Source organism: Gopherus flavomarginatus, chromosome 1 (genome assembly GCF_025201925.1).
Source record: "Gopherus flavomarginatus isolate rGopFla2 chromosome 1, rGopFla2.mat.asm, whole genome shotgun sequence".
Taxonomy (NCBI): Eukaryota; Metazoa; Chordata; order Testudines; family Testudinidae; genus Gopherus; species Gopherus flavomarginatus.
The window spans coordinates 93081267-93097142 of NC_066617.1; the positions used below are offsets into that span (position 1 = coordinate 93081267).

At 42.2% G+C, this 15876-nt stretch overlaps 2 protein-coding genes across 2 annotated transcripts in view; one reads left to right on the forward strand and one right to left on the reverse strand.

Annotated features, from left to right (window-relative positions):
- Window positions 1–15876, forward strand: part of LOC127042746 (uncharacterized) — a 29274-nt gene that overhangs the window by 3014 nt on the left and 10384 nt on the right. The window lies entirely within an intron of this gene.
- Window positions 14–452, reverse strand: LOC127052302 (histone H4). Its single transcript, XM_050955855.1, has one exon. It carries the CDS (start codon window positions 447–449, stop codon window positions 138–140), a length of 312 nt encoding a protein of 103 aa, XP_050811812.1. The 5' UTR covers window positions 450–452; the 3' UTR covers window positions 14–137.

Genomic DNA, 15876 nt, shown 5'->3' on the forward strand with positions numbered 1-15876 from the left:
ACAGGTTCTCGCTCTATCGGGCTTTTCTGCCGAAAAAAAAAAAAAGCATGCACAACAGCTCTTTTCATGAAAGCGTGGGTGGCTCTGAAAAGAGCCTTTGGGTTATAGATGTTTTGGAAAAGAATTACTAGCACAGCTTAGCCTCCAAATCCGTACAGAGTACGACCCTGGCGCTTCAACGCATAAACAACGTCCATAGCAGTCACAGTCTTCCGCTTCGCATGCTCGGTATAAGTGACGGCATCTCGGATCACGTTCTCCAGAAACACTTTCAGCACCCCACGAGTCTCCTCGTAAATGAGACCTGAAATACGCTTCACTCCCCCACGACGAGCCAAACGACGAATAGCGGGTTTAGTAATACCTTGGATATTATCCCTCAACACCTTCCTATGGCGCTTAGCACCACCTTTCCCGAGACCCTTGCCTCCCTTACCGCGACCAGACATCTTCACTAGAGATGCAAACACAGCTGTGTAGCGAGTGTGGGTAAACGTCTCTGTATATTGCCTGGAGTACGACCTGATTGAGAACTGCAGAGGAAAAAGGGCGGGTTATTTGCACCTTCCCTCCTCCCAAGGTCTTCGCTGTCTATGCATGGGGTGGTTGGAGGAGGGGGGGGGACAGCGCTAGGCAGGCAAAACATTCTAACATTTTTTTTTTTATAGTTTTAGGACTAGGAGACTCAGTGCTAAGGGCTAGCAGTGATCATTATAACTGCTTTAGAAGCCCACGTCTCCTGACACTGCTGGGCCTCTCAGCGTCTTGCTGGTTAAATTAGGAATCTCTTTACAGTATCTTTTCTATTCGTCTTTTGAATAGTTTCCCTTCTGATAAAATCTTTCGATAACGCGGTTCCCCGTGGGGGTGGGTGCTATTCTGTGGCTTTGTAAAGCTTCCCCTTCCCCCCCTGCCATTTCTAGTAGGAGTCTGCGGCAAAATATGGCCAATCGGGTTCCCCGACAGATGCTTCCCTCCGCCTCCCTGACGTTCGTCGCCATTTTCCAAACTTGAACAAAGGAAGGTTTAAAATCTGCTACATTCAGATCTAATCAAAAGTAGCGAGGGGCTGCGCACGTATGTTCCTTCTCTATTCTGTCTCCTCACCTAATGTGAATGATGTCGCTGCCACAGTGTGACTACTGATTTGAATAGTTGCAGAAAGGGCACTCAAAAAATCAGGTTTCTTTCCTATTTCACAAAGGGAAAGCTGGGAGTGGGGTGGCTGGAAGAGACACTTATCCTTGCTTTAATGTATAAAGTTGAAGCAAAGGTTTCATATTTGTGATTGTGAAAGGGCTACTTGTTGAATTACTCAGTTGAATGTAGGGGGAGAACCACATATACTGTGTTATATTTATTTATTATATGTTATATTTATCCAGCTAATTGGAAAGCTAGCGCATATATATATATATATATATATATATATATATATATATATATATATATATATATATATATATATATTGCCCAGGCCCCAAAACAAAACAGTGAAAGTTCTATGCAGTAATGGGTTATCTTAGTTTTGTTAATCTCTGCAAATCATAGATGGTAATGATTAAATGTTTAATCAGTCATAGCACCTTTTTCTCCCAGTTACACACACACTGCTGTGTAGTCTCTCATGCTAATCTTGTGTATATGCTATCCAATACTTCCAGCTTCCAGGTAAAATCAATAAATATAGGAATGAACTTGAAGGCCTCTGGCTTTTCTCCCTTATTGACTCTTCTTGGAGTAAGTTTTGTTTCTGGCTGGTCGGTTGGTTCATATTTGGCAGGTGTTTCATTGGGTTGTTTTTGGTGTTCTGAAAAACACAAAAAACTTGACCCTACTTACCGATCATCTGGTCTTGTAATTATACATGAAATACAGGAGCAATTTTTCCATCCTAATTTTTTGTTTCTATTTTCATGGATGTTTCAATTTGTTCTTTCAGAGTTGCAGAGATTACAATATGAAATTAAACTGCACAGGAGAAACTGACACATGTAGCTACACCTGATGGTTGTTTTGTGTATTGTTTCCTATTTGCCTTTTCAAATATATTAAATATATTAGCATAACTCTTATGTATTTTATGTATTGAATTACTTATTTATAAAATATCAATATTATTAATATTACAATCTGATTCTGATAACAGAATAGTGATTTTTAAGAACAAGGTCTCTTCTCTCAACTATCAGGATTTGATAAAATAAACAAATACAATTCGACCAGCCATAAAATAAAATAGAAATTTAAATGACTGACTATAAATCCCTTTTCCTTCCAGTTTCTCAAGTCATTCTCTTGCCCAGGCAAATTGAATGTATACATTTTTTTCTCTCTCAAAACTGTACATTAATAATTAATAATTAATTTAATGCCTAAAAACTTAGGTAATGTAGAGTTAAAGTTGCCAAACATTACCTTCTGCTTTTCCAGAATTTGGAGAGTGGACAACCTGAAACTTCTGGAAACCAGAAAATGGTAAATTAAAGTTTATATTGCTCCCCCAATGCATCCCTAAAGCTTGAATTAGCCACTGGAAATGGTTCAATAATTATTATGCCTTAAAAAGTGAACATGATAAATGACTAAGAGAATATGCTCATCTTTATGTTTGGTCTTCTTATCCTGGGGATTGTTAGCAGCCTGATGGCATACATAAGAGTGATCTCCAGGACTTAGTGGGGGATAGGTGAAGATAATGGTCATAGGAATTTTTAGGGCAAGAAAGAAGGGGTGGTAACATTTTGCAGGTTTGGGATGGCCTGGTTGGAGTAGGCTTTGAGTATTGGCCACATGTAGGTAACTCCTGTTGGCTATGCCTGAACTAAATCAAAGTTTTGCCTTAGTGAACAGAAGTTGTTAGACTTTGTCATAGAGTGCTCATTGTGCTCTGTTCCTACTGTGTTCTGAAGCATATATGGGTGTAGAGTGCTAGTATGTTTATTATTATCAATTTGGGACATCAATCAAAGAGTGCACAATAAAAATTGTGTTGTGTACCTTGACTTTTTAACTTCGGCTTTCAGAGGTTTAAGTTTACCAAACTTCTACCATGTGGAGGGGCACTAGGCAGTGCTGGGCAACCTGCATTAACAAAGTTTTTGGGTAGTAAATTTCCATGTTTTATTAAAACATAATTTCTCAGTATCTTCATATTTTACAGACAAGAGTCTCTTCCAGTTCTTCCAGTTCCTTGCCAATAGTTACCCCAGCCAGAGACGGCACTGGCTGCACATTAATCCCTTCATTGTCTATGCATCATCTCAAGGACTTTTCACATGTCCAACACAGCTCAGCCCTTCCTCCCCAGCATGCCTCTCTGCATAGGAGCAGGCTGAGGAGTTCAGAAGCAAATACAGGAACAATGAAGGGGATGACATGCAGTCAGAAGCAGCAATTTTTGAAGTGGGACAGAAATGGGAGGAGGGTTGGAGGGCATGGCTGTAGTATTTTGGAAAGGGCAGAGTTGAACCTCCCTGTGTCACCCACTTCACACCTCCAACTCTCTAGACTCTCTTTGTGCACACAATTGACTGCATTGCTCTGATTTCTCCTTCCCTCCAAGAGCAGAAGTATGAAGGGCTGTAGGATTAACCTGGCGCCTCTTACTGCTGGAGACAGCATGGAGCAGAAGGGGAGTTCTGTGTTATTCCTGTATTCAGAGACCAGTGGAGGGAAGGGGAGCCAGATACCCTATCCAGCTTGGTGAGGCAGCCACAGGCAGGACATCTAGATAGCCTTGTAGGTATTGCTGGGGATGATCTGATGATCGTGGTACATGTGGGTACCAATAATGTAAAGAAATGTAAGAGAAAAGTCCTGGAATTTTGGCTGCTATGTAAGAGATTAAAGTCCAGGATGTACATGGTAACATTCTCTGAAATGCTTCCAGTTCCACATGCAGTGCCAGTAAAACAGGCAGAACTGCAGGGTCTCAATGTGTGGATGAGGCAATGGTGTAGAGATGAGGGACGTAGATTTATTAGAAACTGGGGAACCTTATGGGGAAGGAGTGGCTTATACAGGAGGCTCCCCCTTAACCAAGAGGCAACCAGACAGCTGTCACATATAGTTAAAAAGAAGTGCTGGGAGATCACTGACAGATGCAGAGGAGTACACAGTTTGAGTGGAGATGTCCCTTAGGGATGAATTTATTAAAGGGGGAACACTGTGTCCTAATAAAGAGGATATGAAAGAAGTTGGTAAAGTATAGGTAGGAGGCAGTGAGGGACAGTCAAATGTAATCGAGTCCCATTTAAATATAACACATGAAGGCAAGCAACTGAATACTGACAAAATGTACAAATGCTTATATATAAATACTAGAAATCTTAATACCATGGGTGAACTAGAGTGCCTGACATTGAAAGAGAATATTGATATTATAGGCATCACTGAAACCTAGTGGATAAAGGATAATCAATGGGACATGGCAATACCAGGATATAAAATAGATAGGAATGACAACAGAGTAGGTTGCACTGGTGGGGGAGTGGAATTATATGTTAAAGAAAGAGAAGAATGAAATAGGGCAAAAATCTTAAGTGATACAAACTATACTATAGTATCTCTATGGATAGAAATTCCATGCTTGAATAAAAAGAGTATAGCAGTAGGAATATACCGCTGGCCAGCTGTCCTGGATGGTCACAGAGATTGTAAAATGCAAAGGGAGACTAGAGAGAGGTTACAAAAGCAGAAAACACAATAATAATGAGTGAGTTCAACTATTTTCATATTGACTGGGTAAATGTAACCTCAGACCATGATGCAGAGATAAAATTTCTAGACACTATAAATGACTGCATCTAGGGCCAGCTTTATGACCCGTGGGGCCCGATTGGAATACTCAGCGGTGGAGGGGTCTGCTCTGGGTTTTCCATGGCACCGAAGGACAACTCCCCCCCCCCCCCGCCGCTGAAATGCTGCCAAAGACCCCTGGAACAGACCCCCCGCTGCTGAAATGCTGCTGAAGACCCCCGGAGAGGGGCCCTCTTAGACGCGGGGCCGGATTCTAGGGAATCGGGTGAATCAGCTTAAAGCCGGCCCTGACTGCATCTTGCAGCAGCTAGTTCTGGAACCCACCTGGGGAAAGGGCGAAAGGCAATTTTTGATGTAGTCCCAAGGAGAGCAGAGGATCTGGTTCAAGAGGTAACTATACTGAACTGCTTAGTAATAGTGACCATAATGTAGTTAAATTTAACATCCTTGTAGAGGGGATAATACCAAAAAAAAACCAGCCACAGAAACATTTAACTCTAAAAAAGGAAACTACACAAAAATGAGGACACTTGTTAAACATACATTAAATGGAGCAGTCACAAGTGTTAAATGCTTGAAAGCAGCATGAGGACTATTTAAATATACTATAACAGAGGCTCAGACTAAATGTGTACCCCAAGTCAGAAAACACAACACAAGGATCAAACGAATGCCACGGTAGCTAAACAGCAGAGCAATGGAGGCCTTTAGAGGCAAAAAGGCATCCTTTAAAATTTGGAAGTCAAATCCTAGTGTGGATAATAGAAAAAAAGGTGCACAGGCTCTGGTAGGTTAAATGTGAAAGTATAAGAAGATAGGCCAGGCAAGAATATGAGAAGCAACTTGCTAAAGATGCAAAAAATTAACAGTGAGAACTCTTCTAAGTACATCAGAAGCAGGAAGCCTGCCAAAAAGGCACTGGGGCCACTAGATGACAAAGGTATAAAAGGAGCACAGAGGGTATGTCTACACAGAAATTAAACACCCACTGCTGGCCCATGTCAGCTTACTCAGGCTCGCAGAGGTCGGCCTATATGGGGCTGTTTAATTGCAGTGTAGACATTTGGCTCAGGCTTGAACCTGGGCTCTGGGATTCTCCCGTCTTGCTGAGTCTCTAATATCCTAAGACTAACATGGCTACAACAACATTGCATGCAACAATGGAAGATATTGAATTTTGCCATTTGAAATGGAAATGCCATAACATGAAGCAAAAGGAAGAAAAACTTAACAGCAACATCTATTTCCTGAGTAAATTCAAGAAACAAAACATCATCCCCAGAGGTTTCATCATCTATAACTCTTTGACCACTACATAAAAACTCCAGATATGTTGAATAGCTCTGCAGAAGGACTTCAGAAAAAACAGAGGCCTTGTCTACACTGCCACTTTACAGTGCTGCACCTTTCTCAGGGGTGTGAAAAAACACATCCCTGAGCGCTGCAAGTTTCAACGGTGTAAAGTGGCACTGTAGGCTGTGCACCAGCGCTGGTAGCTACTTCCCTTGTGGGGGTGTTTTTTTTACAGCTCTAGTGCCACAACTACACAGTCATGATTAAAGCATTGCTGTGGCAGTGCTTTAATGTTGCTAGTGAAGACTTATCCTGAGAAACCACTTACTGCACCTCACATAATCAAACAAGAAATCATCACAGACTCTCACACACTGGAGAAAAAAACTATCTGGGAAACAACCTGGAAATCCCAAAGGAGCTATACAAAGAAAAACAAAAATACCTGAAAACCAACACCAAAATTAAAAGTGGAACCAACTACAACAACTCCAGAACCCACAGAACACCATCTCCTGGAGAAACCATGGCACCAGGACCCACCACATGGACACAATGTGACACTCCAACATCATCAATTTATCAAAACTATTCCTAACTTGAGCTGAATTATCTGTGATCTCCAAGGGACTAGACTTCTGCCCCACAACAGAAACTGTTACCATACTAACGTGGAGAACTAAAATAATTCTTCTGCCAACTCCACCTCAAAGAATTCTTTCACAACAATGATGACACCACCCACAATAATCACATTTCCACCAACAGCCATAAGAAAAAAAAATCATTTGGATGGACAGTGGACACCCCACAGTTGAGAAATCCACACTATTGATCATTAATTGCTCAGGAAAAAAAACAAAAACAATACAAAAAAACAAAAACCAAACCTGAAATCACATACACCACAATCCCTCCATCATTGACAGGACAGCTATACAGTCCCTGAAATCCAATCCGCAGATAGTGATTAAACCAGCAGACAAAAGGGGTGCCATCATAGTCTTCAACCATGATTTTGTTAACCAGATCAACAGACAACTCTCTGAACTACTACCTATTATAAAGAACACAAAGAAAACTACACCACACAGTTTACCCAGGAAATAAAAGATATCATCAAATACTTTCACAAACAACTCCAAGAGATACTTTACAACTTCATCCCCCACAAACCCAACTCAGCAGTGTGTCCAGTTCTGAGTGCCACGTTTCAGGAAAGATGTGGACAAATTGGAGAAAGTCCAGAGGGGAGCAACAAAAATGATTGAAGGTCTAGAAAACATGACCTGTGAGGGAAGATTGAAAAAATTGAGTTTGTTTAATCTGGAAAAAAGAAGACTGAGAGGGGACATGATAACAGTTTTCAAGTACATGAAAAACTCGTTACAAGGAGGAGGGAGAAGAATTGTTCTTCTTAACCTCTGAGGCTAGGACAAGAAACAATGGGCTTAAATTGCAGCAAGGGAGGTTTAAGTTGGACATCAGGAATAACTTCCTAACTGTCAGGATGGTTAAGCACTGGTATAAATTGCTTAGGGAGGTTGTGGAATCTCCATCATTGGAGATTTTTAAGAGCAGGTTAGAAAAACACCTGTTAGGAATGGTCTAGAATAGATAATACTTCATCCTGCCATGAGTGCGTGGGACTGGAGCAGATGACCTCTTGAGGTCCCTTCCAGTCCTCTGATTCTAAGTTCCAAAATCAGACATAAAAATACAAAAGTGTCACAGCACACTATTACTGAAATATTGCTGACTTTCTCATTTTTATCATATAATTATAATATAAATCAATTGGAATATAAATACTGGACTTAAATTTCAGTGTATAGTATATAGAGCAGTATAAGCAAGTCATTGTATGAAATTTTAGTTTGTACTGACCTCATTAGTGCTTTTTATGTAGCCTGTTGTAAAACTAGGAAAATATCTAGATGAGTTGATGTACCTCCTGGAAGACCTCTGTGTACCCACAGAGGTACATGTATCCCTGGTTGAGAACCACTCTTCTACATGTTTCCCAGGATACACAAACAAAGGAACCAAGGCAGACCCATCATATTTGGCCACAGCACTCATACTGAAGGAATACTGGGACTCATAGAAACCATCCTCAAATCACTCATCCCACAAAAGGTTACCTTCTTCCAGGACACAACCAACTTCTTCTAGAAACTCTGCAACATTAACAACCTACCTCAGAACACTATTCTTGCCACCATGGATGTCATCTCCCTTTACAACAACATCCCTCACAAGGACTCCATGATCGACTGCCATAAATATCTACAAGATAAAGGATAATGCTCAGGGTATCCACCCCAAGCACATCTCCAAACTCACCTATTTCAGCCTCACCCATAACAGTTTTACATTCAACACTTTGTCCAAACCGTGGGAACAACCATGGGTATTAGCATGGTTCCCCAATATGCAAACTTTCTCAAATGCGCCACAAAACCAATAGAGAGATTGATTGAGATATATCAATGTTATTTTCATCCTCCAGACAGATGCCTTAACTTCCTCATAAATTTCCACTAGAACTTCAACAACTGCTCTCTCTCCATTTTAACTCTCTGTAGGAGACTCCCACATTAGCATCAACTTCATGTTCACCACGATTAGCTTCAGCAATGGAATCTTACAAACAAACTGTATACAGAAACGCATGGATCACCACATTTACCATCACAGATTGACTAACCACCCCAAATACACCAAGACATATGTTATCTACAGCCAGGCACTCAGATACCACAGAATATGCTCTGAGGAGAAAGTCTGGGATATATACCTTAACAGCCATAAAACTGCCTTCACCAAACAACAACCCTCTACCAGAGAAGTAGATTGCATCATGGAATGGGTCATCCAAATAACCCGAGAGAAATTGCTTCAATATGGAAATAAAATCCCCTTTGACTGCACACCCCTGGTTGTCATTTATCACCCCACACTGGAACCCATGTGGGGCATCATTAAACAGTTACAAACCATACTCAATGGGGACCACATCCTGAAAGATTTTTTTTCCTGAACCCCCTCTTCTGGCCTTCAAACAACCCCTAACCTCTCCAAGCTCATCATCAGAAACAAGCTTCCAATAGACCAGGACATAGCAATGCAAAGTAGCACCAGACTCTGCCAGACAACAGTTGTAAAACCTGCAGACATATCTTCATTGCTACAATGATCAACGCCCCCCCCCCCCACACCTTTCCAGATCCTTGGGTCCTATGCATGCCTATCTCAACATGTGGTGTACCTCATCCTATGCACCAAATGCCCCAATGAGAATTGTGTGGGTGAAATCAGACGATCACTATGCTCTTGAGTGAGCTCACACAGAAAAATGGTAAAAGACAAAAACACCATATTACCTGTGGGTGAACACTTTTCACAAAGAGATCACTCTATATCTGACTGCTCAGTCCCCATCCTCAAAGGAAATCTGCACAACACTTTCAAAAGATGAGCCTGGGAGCTTACATTCATAATTTTTCTAGATGCTTTTCAATTTTTCAATCATGGATTGAATGGAGACACTGGATTTATGCCTTATTATACTAATCTATAACCCACTATTCCTCTCTGCCCAGCTTCCCCCCTACCCCTCGTTTCCCCCCTATGACTGGTGAGGTGTTAACTGGCCACTTCAACTTGAATGGACCTTTGAAATATCTGTTAACTGCTTATGCTAAACAATCTGTTCCATCTTGTATTTAGCTGTGACATTTCCCAGACCTGAAGAAGATCACTGTGGCTTGAAGGCAAATAAGTGATGGTCACATTAACACCACCCTATACCGATAACCTACCAACCGCGATGCCTACCTTCATGCCTCCAACTTCCATCTCGGGCACATCACACGATCCATTGTCTACAGCCAAGCACTGAGGTACAACCGCATCTGCTCTAACCCCTCAGACAGAGACCAACACCTACAAAATCTCCACCAAGCATTCTCAAAACTACAATACCCGCACGAGGAAATAAGGAAACAGATCAACAGAGCCAGACGTGTACCCACAAGCCTCCTACTGCAAGACAAACCCAAGAAAGAAACCAACAGGACTCCACTGGCCATCACATACAGTCCCCAGCTAAAACCCCTCCAACGCATCGTCAGGGATCTACAACCCATCCTGGACAATGATCCCACACTTTCACAGGCCTTGGGTGGCAGGCTAGTCTTCGCCCACAGACAGCCTGCTAACCTGAAACATATTCTCACCAGTAACTGCACACTGAACCATAGTAACTCTAGCTCAGGAACCAATCCATGCAACAAACCTCGATGCCAACTCTGCCCACATATCTGCACCAGCGACACCATCACAGAACCTAACCAGATCAGCCACACCATCACCGGTACATTCACCTGCACGTCCACCAATGTAATGTACGCCATCATATGCCAGCAATGCCCCTCTGCTATGTACATCGACCAAACTGAACAATCTCTACGGAAAAGGATAAATGGACACAACTCAGATATTAGGAATGGCAATATACAAAAACCTGTAGGAGAACACTTCAACCTCCCTGGCCACACTATAGCAGACCTTAAGGTGGCCATCCTGCAGCAAAAAAACTTCAGGACCAGACTTCAATGAGAAACTGCTGAGCTTCAGTTCATCTGCAAATTTGACACCATCAGCTCAGGATTAAAGAAAGACTGTGAATGGCTTGCCAACTACAAAACCAGTTTCTCCTCCCTTGGTTTTCACACCTCAACTGCTAGAACAGGGCCTCATCCTCCCTGTACTGAACTAACCTCATTGTCTCTAGCTTGCTTGCATATATATACCTGCCCCTGGAAATTTCCACTACATGCATCTGACGAAGTGGGTATTCACCCATGAAAGCTCATGCTCCAAAACGTCGGTTAGTCTATAAGGTGCCACAGGATTCTTTGCTGCTTTTACAGATCCAGACTAACACGGCCACCCCTCTGATGCTTGAAAGCTTGTCTCTCTCACCAGAAGTAGTTGATCCAATAAAATATATCATTAATAAGAGTTGTCATGTAGGGCTGTGCTGGCCCCTCAAAGCTCAGAAGCTGTGCCAGCCAGACCACAGATCTAAGGGACAAAGATTGAGAAAGGGACAGTGATCCTACCCTGAACTCTTGCAACCCTCTCACCTTCTGCAACACTCCTCTCCCACTTTTATCTACCTCAGTCTCCGATCCATGTACTTCCCCACCGCTGCTCCAATTTATTCCCTCTTTTATTCCCTTTGTTCCACATTTCTCTGACCTGTTCCACATGCTTGTTGCTCTGAGCCCCTACACTCTCACCCCCAAACTTAGCCACCAATTCCACCCTCTTTGACACTCCATGCCCCTGGTAAACCTGGAGGGGCTATGGGAAAAGAGAGGGTGGTGGGCCTCTGAGAAGTGCATGTAACAGCTGAAGGCAGGATAATGTAGACTCAGGCCTTGTCTACACTTAAAATATAGGTCAATGTAGGTACAACTCCCAGGGCTGTGGAAAATCCAAACTGCTATACTGACTTAATCCCTGGTCTAGATGTAGCTAGGTTGGTAGAAGAAAGCTTCCATCAGCTTTACCTACTATTACTTTTGAGGGGGTGGAGGGGTGCCCCTGGGAGAGTTCCTAAACTGATGGAAAAACCTCTTCCATAACTGTAGTCCCTGTCTACACTATGGAGTTAAGTCAGCATATCTATGGCACCTTAGCTGTGACGCTATAGTTCTCATAGTGTAGACATGGCCCCAGAGTCACTACATGTGGATTAAGTGTCTGGGGAAGGGGATTTACACAACTATCTGGAGTTTAGGAGGCTGGCTGGTGTGTGAAGTGGCCCATTCATTTCAAGGGGATGTTCTTAGATGAATACAAACTCCTCAGGGAGAAGAATAGAGCCTGAAACAATAGTTTTGAGAGGTGTGAACTGCTCCATTTATCTCAATAGCTATTCTCATTCTCCTTACCCCAGTATCAGTGCTTGTAGCGACTGCCATGTAATGAGCATGCCTGTTCTCAACTCCCCAACCTGTCCAGGGCTGCATGACTGTTCTGTTCCACTCATCCAACAAGTCTATTTCAGCTCATGATACCAGACTGAATTTTGTGCCTGCTCCATGCACTGAGCCTGAACATTTTTCAGCTCCCCACCGTGTCCAACTCCGTGTGTCTCTGCCATGGATGAAGCCTGCCTATTCCCAACTCCCCACCATGGTCTCGGTATCATGTACCTGTGCCTGTGCCATGCACTGAACCTTCCTGTTAACATTGAGGACAGACTACGAGTATTGTGGGGGGAAAATGTTATTGCTTCTCTTCACTAAGCCAAACACCATATTTAAATTGGACTTGCCAAACACAGGTTACCTATCCCTTCTCTGTAGGATCTAGATCCTCAGGGGTCTAATATCTTTCATTTCCATTGATTCTGGTGGAAGTCAGGAGCCTAAATAGTTAGGAATCTAAATACTATAAAAGATGAGGCCTATATGACCACTTTAGCTTCTCCAGAATTGCCAGATACATTTGACTGAGCCCAATATCAGACTGTCATGAATATTACCAGACGGCCAGCATCCCCACAGCAAAAATACACCATTAGATTCCTCTACAGAATGGCCTCGATACAAAGAGGAAGGATCCCCGCTAGACAAACATCCACCTCTTTTTGTAGCTCAGTGGCAGCTGCAGTAACATCCTGTAACTAATCCCCACCCAACTGAATAAAGCTAGCTTTACCACAATGAAAGACAGTTCTAGTGTATAGAGATAATGGATGTAATACAAATCTGTGGGACAAACAACCACCACCCAACACTAAAAATGGCACATGTTAGTCATTTGTCAATCAAGTCTTCTTAGTGTGGACCAGACCTTGCTGAGCCACTATGACATTTTAATTCCACTGGCTACTACCAAGTCAAAGGAAAGAATATTTTCTTAGTTGTTTTCTTACTATTCAGTCCTAGTAGTCATTAAACAGAAGAGGTTCCTGAACTTAAAGTGGTGGCTTGGGGGGCAGCGGGGGCGAAAGAAGGAGAGGACAAAGGGAGGAAGCATTGAAGATCTTCCTAGATGGGTGGGTCTGGGTTCATTATTATGAGTTGTTGCTATTACCTACTACATAAATGGAAATTGAAAGACAGACCAATATGTGAATGTGAAGAAGACATCCAAACCATGAAACTGCTAATGAACCACTGCCCTCTAAGATCCTTCTTCAGAGGAACAACCTTGATTCAGTCCATCTCTGGAGAAGCCATAGAATGGATGACAAACTTGGGCGTTGAACTTTAATGTTGTTTTTCAAATTGCCATATGAAAGAAGAAGATTCCTAGTGATTATTGCCAACTTCAAGAAGGTAAAGTCAAGGTTACAAGGTGCGGCTTGTGTGGCCCTTAACTCTGAATAGGCTTGTTTTCAGATGTTTAATTTGTGTTACAGTTACGTTACATTATGTTAAATATTTACTGGTTTTCAAAGGTTTACGTGTCAGTACATTTGACATTCTAGAAGGGTATAAAGCACTGCTGGACAACCTTACTTTGTATTAACAAAGTTTTGGGGCAGTAAATTTCCTTGTGTCTTTTGGGAATTGGTGATAGTGAGGATGCATGACTGAGGAGCACCTGGGATGGTGGAGGGGAATGAGTTTGTCCTTGGGAATACTTCACTGCCATTCATCTATCAGTTTTGGCATCTAGCTGGCTCCTCATTCCCCTTACAGGGTTGAAGACAGAAAGGAGAGGAGGGATGGTGGTAATCGATAGTAAGGAGAGGTGTGACCCAGACTTCTTTCTGCACTTTGGGGCACTTTTATAAGCAGCTAATTTTTTTTTCTTTTCTTTTTTTTTTGGGGCGGGGGCGGGCTGGGGAGGGGGAGATGGGCTGTATCTCAGAAAGCCCTGGGCCAAGTGATTTTGAATTTGTGACACAAACACTACCGGGATCTCTGTTGCACACCGGGGTGTGACTTTCCATTCCTCAGCTACCAGGTCTCCCCTTCTTCTGTTCCCTCAATGTCCCTAGTAAGCTTCAAGGGGCCATGAATAGGAGGGAAGGTGGTGGTGGTGGTGGGCTGAGAAATGCTTGTACTAACTGAAGGCAGGATGTGGGAGGAGGCTGGAGGTCCAAAATCCCTTCCCTAAAATCTGGGTGTAATGCTCGGGGAAGGGGCTGTATAACCATTCTACATCGTAGAACATTCAGAGGTGTGTGAAGAAGTCTATTTATCTCAATGGAATTTTTCTCTGATGAAGGAGAGCACCTCATGGTTATGAATGAAGCCTGAAGCAGTAGCTTTGAGATATGTGAGCTGTTCTGTCCGTCTCAGTGGTTCTTCTCATTCCTCTTCCTTTTCTCCTCAGAAAAGAATTCTAGAGGAAATGACAACTTATGGACATGTAAACTCTCTGTAAGCAGAGGTGTTATAGAATGTATAGTGAAATAATGTTTAAAATATTTCTAAACTTGTCCTTGGTATCAGTTAATAGCTGAACTCAGTTATAAAAATTATTTATATAAATAAATATATCTGAGTCCAATTATATAAATTTTATTAAGTGTTGAAACCCTAATTTTTCCCTGTAGCTCTGCACTGGAAGTTAAAACCACTAGAAAATGTTAGCAGGTGTTTTTTTTTTTGTATTTTTTTGAGGAGGAGGAGCACCCCTTGAAGTAACCCCTAATTTATCCCATTATCTCTATCCCTGGTTGTCATGAAGCACAGTGATTTTCAAAACCACCTAAGCATGCAAGTGGAATTTAGAATACTTAGAATTTTGGTTCTTAAATAAAATAAAAGGTTTACAGAACTTATGAATGGGGAAGACAACCTTTCTCTACCCTTCTGGAGAGGTGGCTTTGACACTCGGCCTTCAGACCACCAAGATGACAATTCTGCTAATTATGCAGAAGACATTGCTGATTATCCTGTGGAAGCTGCATATCCTGAATAAAAATGAGGAGTCCTTGTGGCACCTTAGAGACTAACAAATTTAGTTGGGCATAAGCTTTCGTAAATGTGTTAGTCTCTAAGGTGCCATAAGGATTCCTCATTATCTTTGTTGATACAGACTAATACGGCTACCACTCTGATACCCTGAATATTTACCCGTTAGTTAGGGGGCAATTGGAGGTCAATTAGTCCAGGGCACATGTTTTTGTATTGTTTCAGTGGTTTTGTCAGATGTCAGTGGTTGCAGGGGCTCATGATCAAGGTGTGAAATGTGCTCAAGATCATGTGAGTGATCTGAATTGTTGGAGCAGCAGAGAATCCTGTGGCACCTTATAGACTAACAGACGTTTTGGAGCATGAGCTTTCGTGGATGAATAGCCACTTCGTCAGATGCATGTAGTGGAAATTTCCAGGGGCAGGTATATGTATGCAAGCAAGCTAGAGACAATGAGGTTAGTTCAGTCAGGGAGGATGAGGCCCTGTTCTAGCAGTTGAGGTGTGAAAACCAAGGGAGGAGAAACTGGTTTTGTAGTTGGCAAGCCATTCACAGTCTTTCTTTAATCCTGAGCTGATGGTGTCAAATTTGCAGATGAACTGAAGCTCAGCAGTTTCTCTTTGAAGTCTGGTCTTGAATTGTTGGGGTTCTTGAACTGTGTAGGAGCTATGTATCGAACGGTTATGCCCATTCTGTACCCTTCCAACTGCTGAATTAATTAATAGAAATACTACCACTTAGTAATGAACCAAACGTTAGTGGATCATAGTGACTGTTTCCTGGGTATTAGGTGTATGCAAAGTGCATATAACTTTAGGAGTTTTCAGGAGTAGGAAGGGAGGAACTTTCAACGCCACAGAATTATTAATA